The sequence below is a fragment of the Helianthus annuus genome, chromosome 2 (assembly GCF_002127325.2).
Source record: "Helianthus annuus cultivar XRQ/B chromosome 2, HanXRQr2.0-SUNRISE, whole genome shotgun sequence".
NCBI lineage: Eukaryota > Viridiplantae > Streptophyta > Magnoliopsida > Asterales > Asteraceae > Helianthus > Helianthus annuus.
Genome location: NC_035434.2, coordinates 166,478,572 through 166,490,061, shown reverse-complemented (window position 1 = coordinate 166,490,061; position 11,490 = coordinate 166,478,572). Strand labels below are relative to the sequence as shown.

Below are 11,490 nucleotides of genomic sequence, written 5' to 3'. Positions count from 1 at the left end.
CAGAATTAGTCCTATTAAATCATAATACAATGATAAATCCTAGTTGTTTTTCTTAGGTATATTTATTGTTTATTAATATAAATTTATTATTTGTGTTTAAATGTGCCTTTTATTGATTATATTGTAGTTTTATTCAACTTAGTAACGCATTTGAATGGTAAAAGTTTGATATTTCATAGAAGCTTTTTCTATTTAACTTAAAACTAATAATTTTTGAAACGTATTTAACGAATCATGCACGTGTGAGTACCCCTTTTAGATATATTTTGTCGATATTCTTCAAACATAACTTTGAATGAATATAATTTTTTAGCTTTCTTTTTCGTTGGTTCACCGAAAACGATCAACCTTCTACAGTTGGTTTTACCAAAACTACCCACCGAGCTTCTACCGTTGGTTCACCGAAACTACTCGCCGCAACGCGCGGGATGATCCCACTAGTAAAGAAAAAAAGAAAAAGATACATGTGGAGCCAAGTCAATCAAACACGGGTAAGCCATACACAAAAAAAGGTGCAACTATATTTACCACCATATCACCTTAAAATTTCACAAGGTCTTCCACTCTAGCTGTAGTTTCTTAGCTCTTAAGTTAATCCATAAAAATGATAGTGCCTTGATTTCTCCAATTAACTTTTGTATTTGTTTAGGCCTGCTATGAAAAATCAAATCATTACGCGTCCTCCGTAACGACCAACACACGGTTGCTATAATCGTGTAAAACAACTTCTTTTTATTATCCCAAAGCTGCAGATTTTGTGCGAATTCAAGCAGTTCCACCACGCTAAGTAGGTACCTAGGTAGGGCTATTTTAGTCCATAATGATATCGTCACCCATATCTGTTGCGCATATTGACACGTCACAAGTAGGTGGTTTGCAGATTCCTGTACCAGATTGCATATAACACATGACACTGTTGGTAATGTAACATTTCGTCATGCAAGTGCCTCCTTTGTTGGTTTCGGTTTAGAACGACCCGCCACATAAAGCAGTTAACTTTCTTTGGGATCCAACTTAACCATTTTAACGCCTTCGTTTCTGGAATCACTTACATTTTATCCAGCTCGTCTCGCAAGTCTCCCACCCTGTATAATTCAGCTGCGTCGCCTGAATACCACTGCCATTCATCGGAGTTTGGCCCAATATTTTGACTATCTAGTAGCCGTATACAATCACCCCATTCCGAGATTACCCCTAGATCTCCTAAATTGTTTCTGCTACTCCAGACCCAAGCAATGTTACCATTTATGAGGTTATATCTTTGTTGCACGTTGCAGTGTTTATCTGACTCCAAAGAAAAGAGATTAGGGAACCGTGCCTGTAGAGAGGTATCCCTAATCCATTTATCCAGCCAAAAAAAAGTGTTGTTACCACATCCAATCTTCAGTTTTAGCCTGTTTTGAACATCAATTTGTTGATTGCCCAATGCCCGCCCCATGTGTACTATGTTTTTCCATACTCCCCCCATTGAGTTCTTGAGTGGTATAGATGATACTTCCCTTATTCCTTCATGTATAGCCTTAATGACTTGTGACCAAATTTCGGATGATTCGTTTTTAAAACGAACACACCATTTCACCATAAGTGCCTTATTTGTTGCCATTAAACTATCGATACCAAAACCCCCTTGTTCTAAGGAAGCGACCACTTTGAACCACGACACCCAACTTATCTTATTGTTTTCAAGACACCCTCCCCAAAAGATTTTTCTTCTTATTCTATCCAATCTTTTCAATACCTCAACAGGTATGTTAAATAAGGAGAAGTAGTAGGTTGGTAAATTGCCTAGCACCGCCTTTATTAAAGTCACCTTACCCCCAAAAGAGAGTGTCCTTGCTTTCCATAGTGAGAGTTGATTTTCGAATCTCTCAACTATTGAATTCCAATTTTTAACAACCCCCATGTTTGGCCCAACCGGTAGTCCAAGATAGGTAAAAGGGAAAGAACCCGTTTTACAATCAAGGATGGAAGCCATATGTGCTAATTCCACATTATCTACACCCACACCATAAAGTTGACTTTTGAGAAATTTACCTTGAGACCCAATGACAAGTGAAAACATCTCAACATTCTTGCTAGATTATGAAAGTTCGACTCGGTCCATTCGCCCATAAAAAGAACGTCATCCGCATAAAGAAGTTGAGAGATTGTCAGACCCGTAATCGATACCTTTACGCCTTTGTAGATTCCCGAATCTAAAGCACTCCCTGTAGCCACATGAAGAGCTTCCATACCTATGCTGAAAAGTAGAGGAGACAACGGGTCACCTTGACGCACCCCCATTTGAACATTGAATTCCAAAGTTGGTGACCCATTGACTAGTATGGACATTCTTGCCGAAGATAAAATGTCCATTACCCATTTTCGCCATAAACCCGGGAAGCCTATTTGGGAAAGCACCGAGTCCAAGAAACCCCAATTTATTGAGTCAAATTCCTTTTCAAAGTCAACCTTAAAAAGCATTGCTTATCTTTTTGATTTCTTTGCCCACGAGACAATCTCATTAACAATCAAAGTACCCCCCAAAATACTACGCCCTTCAATATACGCGGTTTACACATAACTAACCACCGACCCAATCACCCTTTTTAGTCGAGTGACTAGTATTTTAGAGATAACTTTAGAAATGCAACCGATTAAATTAATGGGTCGAAAATTATTGATGAGCTGTGGATTGGATATTTTAGGAACAAGTGTCATGAAACTAGAGTTACAACTCCAGTTGAGTTTACCATGCACATAGAAATAGTCAAGTAGGGAGTAGAAGTCGGCTTCAAAAGTGACCCAAAAAGTTTAAAAAAATTGAAACTAAAACCATAAGGGCCCGGTGCCTTTTCGTTCCCATAACTCCAAACCGCCTCCTATATTTCTGCTTTTGTGAATCTCTTTACAAGCATAGCCAATTGCGATGGGGATATTACCTTGAAGCCATTGTTGATGACAAGTGGTCTATCATGAGTATTCTCCCTAAATGTTGCTTCGAAATAGTCTATGATTTATGTTTTTAGTGCATCTGGTTGTGATACCCACACGTCATTGAAGATCAATCCATTGATACGGTTGTTTTTTTGATGACCCTTGATTATACCATGAAAAAGAGATGAGTTTTCGTCCGCATCTACCACCCATTTTAGTTTTGCCCTTTGCTTAAGATCCTCCATCCTACTATCATCAATTTCATTGATAGTTTTCAACCATATCTTCCTTTTCTTAACATCCACATCGGACAACACCACTGTTTCCGCCTTTAAGTCAAGGTCTTCCACTTTCTTCGCAATTTCTTTCAACAAACCATTATTTTTCTTAAAAACCTCTACACACCATGGTTCGATAGCCGCCTTGATTGCTTGAAGTCTTTTAGCCAACAATTTATCCGGTGGATGAAAAGGACTTACACTTTGGTAAGCCAAATGAACAATGTTTTCTAGGCCATCCTCCTTTAACCACGAGTTAAAGAATATCAAAGGAGGTTTGCCAAAGTACACATCTAAGCAGAGAAGTAACAGTGGTTTGTGATCGGACCGGTATCTTGGCAAATCGATGAATTTGGCAGATTGCCATTTAGATAGGAACGAGTGACAAACAAGTGCCTTATCTATTTTGCTAAAATTCTGCCCATCATCTTCATATAAGTGAAACGACATCCTAACATAGCATATTCTGATAAACCAGCTGTATTAATAAAAGAATTAAAATTACTGCCACATTCGGCATAAAATTTGGAGTTTCGTCTTTCACTAGCCTCATGCACACAGTTAAAGTTTCCTAGGAATATCCAGGAACCCACCCCTGACGCTGAGTTCATTAGTTTCAGAAGATCCTCCCACAACTGTTTTTTATCCTTCTTGTCATGTGGCGCATAAACGTTTACTATAGTAACATCTCCCCCACCATGTCTTACTTCACCAAATGTTGCAAGAAAAAACCTATTAGATACCGAGGACTTTTTTACAAACAAACCCGGACCCCATAAGTTTAATAATCCCCAAATCTACCATCCGCGTCACCCGTATCAAAATCAAACAGTGTAATATCCCAAAAGGCACTGACCTGAACCTTTGAAGAGTTAGACATCCGAGTCTCCTGGATGCAAATGAAGCCAAGTTTATTGTTTCTTTTCAACTCCCTGATGTGCTCTGCTCTTTTGGAGTAACCCCTTGATGTTTGACGACAAATATTTCATTGATTAACATTTGATACCTGCTCATTGATCTGAATCCTCAGATCCTTTTCGTGACCTGCAACCGTAAAGCCCAATGGTTAACTCGACTTCTTTATCGACTACAGTTATTCGATTTTCTTTTGACATTATTGTCGGTTCCACTGTATTCTCGACCTCAATCTGACTACTGCCTGTGACAACTGTAAAAATTTCAGGTATCCGTACAACTATTAAACCATGATTAGTGCTTAATGACTGTGCTGAATTACAATTAATGACTTAAATAGCCTTCTGATTATTGCTATGATACATACATGTGCATCACATATTGCTTAATGTGATATCATTATTGCATGAGAACTTTATTAACTCAAATGATGCACGAAACACAACTAGCACAGTTATCAGACAAAAACAGAAAAATACTGACGGAGTTCAGTACGTAGACAGACAATATGTTGAGACACAGAATGAGCCAGAAACCAAGTATTACACTAGTATAGTGTGTAGGAAAGTAAGGATCATAAAACTGCCTTCCTAGAGATAGTCTAAGTGCCAGAAGGTGGCTGAAACTCACTTAAAATGCTGAATTCAGCAAAAATCAACAATTTTCAGCATTTAAACACACTAATATCATGCAGAGATATGGTTAAATGGTCCTGAATGCTTTCCTAAGTGTCGGGAATCAAAACTGTCACAAAAGGTAACATAAAGCACACTAAACTGCATAGTTTAGCACCTTAACGAACCGGTAACCAACCGAACAACCAGACACTACCCGAAACACCAAATTTTCACTAATAGCATTGTTTTAACATTACCAAGCTAGTTATGGTCCCCGAACATCATAACACACTATATAAATATCTAATAACTAAATGCCTAACTAGACACTTGATTTCTAACAATTTAACTAACTAACTAGTTTAAACTAGCCTATACCCCCCCCCCCCCACCTAGTAATCGGCCCAACAAGGACCCCACCATGAGATTTTATTTTGATTTAATAATGGATCTTGTTTCACTTTAGAAAACATAAAAACCACGAGTTAAACTCATGAGATGGATTTATAAGTTAACCACAGATGAAACTCTCATTCATTCTCATCATTTACAACACACCACTCTTCCTCCTTCCTCCCTTCACCTCTCGGCCGAACACCCACACTCACACCATCATCATCATCATCATAATTCATCTTTCATACATTCTACACATATACAAAGGTGTTAGAAGGCGCACAAGGAAGCTTGGAGCTTTCGGAAGCTAAAGGACCTTCACCATTTGCTTTTATCCACTTTATTTCTTCCATTGATCATCCCTAGCCTTGAGCTAGTAGTAAGAACATCATACTCTTCATTTTACATCTTATTTAAGTGGTTAAAAGATGATACATGTTGTTAATCAAAAAGAACACTAAGAATCAAGAACATGAAACATGAACATAAGCTTAAAATCTTAAAGAAATCATGTTTTTTAGTGTTGTTGTGCTACTTGATGATTGATTGTTTATGTTAATGATGTAGAACATCATATGATCTTGCTAGATGATGATTAAAAACATAATCTAGCAAGATGAGAGGATGTAAATATTAAAGATCCATAGATTATCCTCACATAAGTCATGAACTTGAAAGAATAAATTGTTTTCTTGTTAAGTGATGATTAAAGTAAGTGTAAAGTCTTGTAGATCTAAGATTTCAAGGATGATTTTTTCAAGAAATCAAGTTAAAAATACAAAGTTTACTTAATCTTGGTTCTCAAAGAAATCAACCATGTTTTTAGAGGTTAAACAAGTGTAGGATCATGTATTTAACAAGAAAAAAAATCCAAGAAGAAACGTTTTTAGAAAATGTGATTATAAGTTGTAAAGAACTAACTTCTTCAAAAATGATGTTTTTAAAGAAACAACCACACTTTAAAGGGTAACCAAGCTTACTAAACACACTAGTAAGTTACTACAAATTTTTGAAAATTTTTAAGTTCATGAAGTAGTAGTTATGCTTGATTTTGGCAAAATTGGTAAGTATAGATTAATTGTGTTGATTTACAAAAGAAAATGATATGCCTTGAAGGCATGGAAACCTCCATTTTTAGCGGGAAACTATGACAAAATTTTTCTAGAAATTGAACACTTAGAAAAATATTTTTAAACAAATATTTACAAGTATATTTTTAACCATGAATTTTCATATAAAGTTTGCCATAAATTTTGTTACAAAAATTATAAATATTGGAGATTGGTTTTTATAAATAAAAGTGGCTAAATATGTATTTAGGAAATATATATTTAGAAGTCAACATGTGTGTGATTATTTGTATATTATGTGTATTAGTTATATTATTTTAGGACTTGAAATAATATAACTCATCAAAATACCAAAAATACAATCCAAAATATTACCAAAATCCCAAGAATATGAATATACAGATTATACCCAAAATATGAGAGGAACCAAACAAAGGAATATAACTTACAAAATATTCTGGAAATTTTATTCATATGTATAGTTTTGGTAAATAATATTTTGGACACCAAGAAAACAAAAATATGATTTTTACAACTATTACAAGATTATATCATATTTTTGACAAGGAGAAAATATATTATTTTTGGCAAGTAAAGATATATATTTTCTTGAAATTATTAGAAGATATATTATTTTTGGGAATAAAATATATTTTCTTGAATTATCAGGAATTACATTATTTTTGGGATAAAAAGTATTTCCTTAAATAAACTCGAAATATGTTATTTTTGGATGAAAAATGGGTTTATATATATTTTCTAAGTTAGACTTGGAAATATACTATTTTTGAGACTCGTGTGAGAATTATAAATATTTTGCCAAGGAAAATTATAAATAATTTTTCTAAGCAGTATTTCTTAAAATATATATATTTTGGAAATATATATTGATGTATTTTTATTAAAGATATTACTCCGCAATACGAAACCAATACATGGCAAAAATATACAAGTATAAGAATACGAATACAAATACACCCATCCTTGGGAAGGATATTGACGTATAAATACATAAAGGTGGGAAGTTAAAATATATTATTTTTAACAATTATTCCAAAATGAAATAAATATAATTTAAGTTAAAATATTTAGTATTTTAACAAATAATTATACAATTTGGAATAATATTAAGGACACAAAGAAACGTAACTCAAAGACACTAATTGATACTAAGTCAAGGCACGACCCGTTCGTCTAATAGATCATAGTACGTTGTAGGTAGTCGTGTACACCAGAAGAAGCTTTGAGTTACCGTTGGTTACGAAGAACGCCAGACTGTGAGTTCATGTCCCCCTTTTCTTTTAACTGTTTTCAGTTTTATAACTTCGGGGGTGAAGTACATGTTACAAATTGATTACAAACATTTATACATGGTATGGTTAGCTAAGGAAAGGTACTGCTAGATCATGTGAGTGGTGGGTACAACGCTTAAGACCATTAATCCTCGTTGTAGGACCGAGGGACATGAGTGATAGATCTATTTGGGTGTAGCGAGCCCCGCCCATGTGGACCAGGGTTTGGCCCATGAGGTGACTATGTCTTACAACCGGAACCCCGATGTAAAATCTGCTAGGTTTGAGCCTTCCTGCATCACGTCACACATATTAATGGCCTTGCAAACCATTGATCGATATGTTTTTCCTTGTTTACTTTCATACTGGGTTTACAAAACATACATACTTACAATGATTTCAAAGGTTTATTCGTGCACACATACAAAACACATGAACTCGCTCAACTTTTGTTGATGTTTTCAAACTACATGTATTTCAGGAAATTAAGTGTGGATCTGGCGGGCGTTTGGAGGTTTTAAGTAATGTTGGAAATAAAAGATGTCATCCGGTGTCTTAGGGTTTGGATATTGTGTCTTATCCTAGACAAGACACATCTTCCAAAGCCTGGTTTTATTTAATGTCTTTTGTCGTGTCCTTGTGGAACTCTAAACAAGTTACATGGTTTGTATTTGGATTTGAAGTTTGTGTTGGATTTCTAAACAATGTTGTTGTTATGTTTTAAAACTTAAGTAATGGATGAACATCTTGTATTTTATCATATAGTTGTTTGTTATGGTTGAATGCAATGATATTAAGCAAGTCACACATAATCACACTTCCGCAAAAGTCAGGGTATAACACTGCCACTGTCTGTTTGATTCTCTGCTTTGGAATCCATAACGCATCCTTCATCTTCATCGAGGGGAATTTCCCCTTATTTTGCGATTCTTTGTTTTTTTGGCACATTTGGAGAAGCAGTTTTGGAGTTAGTCATTGCAAGAGAAGGTGGGTTGTTTAGATCAAAGGGTTTGTTTTTATTTGTCACCTGATTAATAATTTCGCGTAGATTAAAGGGATCAAGAGACATGGAATGTGCAGCCGTGGGGTTTTTGGGTACAACACCTTAACGTCGTTTCCTTTGCAGGTGGCGGTCTACTGTTTTGTGTGTACTCCCCACCTTTGTATTTGGCAACCTGCCATCTCTCCTCTTTTCTCCCATTGTGTCTTCTATCTCCGCTGGTGCCCCCACTAACGCTCTCTCTCGATCCGCTTTTGAACTTTTATCCTTGGCAAATGCTTCTAAAATAAAAACGGAATCTGAAGTAAAAGATTCTATGAAAGATTGTAGGTCCCTTTTCGCGGAGGAGTACGAACCTAAACCTTGTTATACAAACCTACTAGCAAGTGCGGAATCCAAGCTAGCAAGCAAACCGAGTTAGTAGCAAGTAGAGAAACAAACACACGAGTTCACCGATTAACACAACTTGTATTAATGCAATGAGGGTTCGGATACAAGCTCAATGTTTACAGAAGTGTTCTATAAACTCTCAAAGTGTGTGTGTGAGTTCTGGACAGAATGCTCTCAATGCTCTCTATCTCTCGGGTGTGCAAATGGCAGAACTAACTCTCACACAACACATGCATGGGTATATATACCCAGCTCAGCAGGTCTGCTCGAAGGATCCGAAAGATGGGCCGAAGGATCATCTTTCGGATACAATGCTTTCGAAGGATAAGCAAGGACCTCGAAGGATAGTCTTTCGAGGTCTATCGTTCGAAGCATATCTTTCGATGAGATCGAAGGATCCAAATTATCCTTCGATCTCTACATCATCCTTCGATCAGAACATCTCTCAACATACAATCTGTTGTCCAAGTCAAACCGGAGGATGGTTGACTTGGTCAACTTACAACACAAATCAGGACATCGTTACATAAGACCGAATACAGACAAAGTACAGACACAAGTGCACCAACAAACTCCCCCTTGGCTGTAGCTTTGTCTTTGATCTCTAAGCTTTGTCTTGTTCTTCTAAAAGTGTAGACTCGTCTTGAACTTCGACGGTCTTTGGTCTTCAGGTTTTCAAAACTCTGATGTCCTATCATGTCTTCAATGTCGGAGGATCTTCAAAGTCTTCACGTCTTGAAAGTAGAAAGTGTATCAACAAACTACCCGTATCATGTAGGAAGTGTGTTGACAAACTCCCCCTTAACATAAGCTCCCCCTTGAGTTATGCTCGTGAAAAGACTTTATCTTTATGAAGTGAGATCCTTGTGGTGTTGATGATGGCCAGCGGCAACTCGATCATCTTCATCTTTTGAGCGCCTTCTCGTCGTGTCTTCATTCCAAGGCTTGTCATCGACCATGTTCTCCTAGCCTTTAGAATCTGCACATGCAAGAAATCTAAACGCGTAATGAGAACAACTGCTTGGAATAGTATAAACAAATGACACACGAGTGACCATGTCAAAATCAAACACCGTCCGACAGTTTGAAAGTTTAATAAATTTATCAATTTTAAATTCTAACTTTCAAAATCTGCAAATTTTGACCGTTTATGAAGATTTAGTCAGTTCGGTTTTCAGTCAGGTTTCAGGTAACGAAGACTTGAGCTCCAACATCGTTCGATCGAAAATAAAGCAGAAATAAAATCTTTTTGGCTTTTATAAAATTTATATTAAAACAAGCCTAAAATCTTTTTGGTATTTTTGAAATTAAAAGACAACAATTTAAAATCCTTTGAGTGTTATCAAACGACATCACCGCTAATGTCGTGCTGATATGCACCAAACGATGAAACTGTTTAAAAGAACTAATAAAGGTTAAGCAGTAAATAAATATATACAAACATTCTTTTTGCGAGTTTCGAGGGTAAGAGAATCATATCAGTGTACGGTCATGCCAAAACACTCTTGTTGTTCAGTTAGTTAACATTAAGATAAGCATCCTATAACAATTATCGGTATTGTTGTCCACTTAAGCTCAACTTATCAGATGTAATCATGTTTAGAGGATACGTTAATGTATGATTTATACTTACCGACCGGTGTTCATCCACATCACGACACATTCCCGTATCAAGGTATGCACGAGAGTTCATCTTACCGGTGAGTATACCGATTATCATCTGTTTGACCGTATAAATTGTGAGATACTCACTTATTTTGATTCGAAAACAAGCCCTTTGTGATATAATCACTTATTGATGAGGAACTTGATTTTCGTATGCATGAGGGCACAGGTGCAAGTCCGTGAACAGGTCAGTACTTCCGTACAGCAGAGAGACGAACTTGACACCCGGAAAAATGTGATATTTTATCACTTATTTGATTTGGACATGTGATTGTTTATCACTTATTGAGGTCGAATGCAGTATGCAATATGTACACGTATGTATAGTATCATGGAAGATCTAGACTTGCGTCCCCGTTATTTTTCGGTAAAAGATACAACCATGATACCCAGATGATAAGCAGCATAAAGACCGAATATCTCAGAACCTCGGCAATCTATCAAACGAAATTTCGGTACTAAGACCATATGCCAATGAATGGTTCCCACCTGATCTTCAGTCGATTAAGATTTATATCACCCTGCACACTTTAAAATGATTGTGAGCCTACCGATACATCTTATATAGAGCTGCTTATCGTTTTTTATTTAAGATTTAAAGAGGTTTGGATAGACCACTGATGTACTATCATTTTCTCTTTTGCTCGCCAGGAAACTCATTTTTGTTTTTCTATTGTTTTTGTGTTTTTGAATTTTTCGATGTTTTTGGATTTTCCGATTTTTGGATATACTCCCCCTAAAATCAACAAACTAAGATAAATTTAAAAACACAAAGGTATTTACAAAAATGATTTTCCGATGTTGGTTTTACTCTTGCTTGACCTTAATGCCGTTTACCAATAATAAAAAGTCAAATCTTGATTTGTCAAAAGCTTTGGTAAATAAGTCGGCACGTTGGTCATCGGTGTGGACCTTAACAACATCGATTAGCCTTTTCTCAAAGCAATCACG

General features: G+C 36.2%; 2 protein-coding genes across 2 annotated transcripts; both read right to left on the bottom strand.

The window, feature by feature from the left end:
- Positions 1-1,995: 1,995 nt before the first annotated feature.
- On the bottom strand, positions 1,996-2,463 carry LOC118486450 (secreted RxLR effector protein 78-like). The gene has a single exon (XM_035982911.1). The coding sequence runs from the start codon at positions 2,461-2,463 to the stop codon at positions 1,996-1,998; it is 468 nt and encodes a 155-aa protein (XP_035838804.1).
- A 533-nt stretch (positions 2,464-2,996) lies between these two features.
- On the bottom strand, positions 2,997-3,644 carry LOC110899904. The gene has a single exon (XM_022146795.1). It carries the CDS (start codon positions 3,642-3,644, stop codon positions 2,997-2,999), a length of 648 nt encoding a protein of 215 aa, XP_022002487.1.
- Between the last annotated feature and the right edge of the window lie 7,846 nt (positions 3,645-11,490).

What these genes read in the sequence shown, in the direction of transcription:
- LOC118486450 (XM_035982911.1), bottom strand. Translation starts at nt 2,463, where the DNA reads ATGCTTTTTAAGGTTGACTTTGAAAAGGAATTTGACTCAATAAATTGG.
- LOC110899904 (XM_022146795.1), bottom strand. Translation starts at nt 3,644, where the DNA reads ATGTCGTTTCACTTATATGAAGATGATGGGCAGAATTTTAGCAAAATA.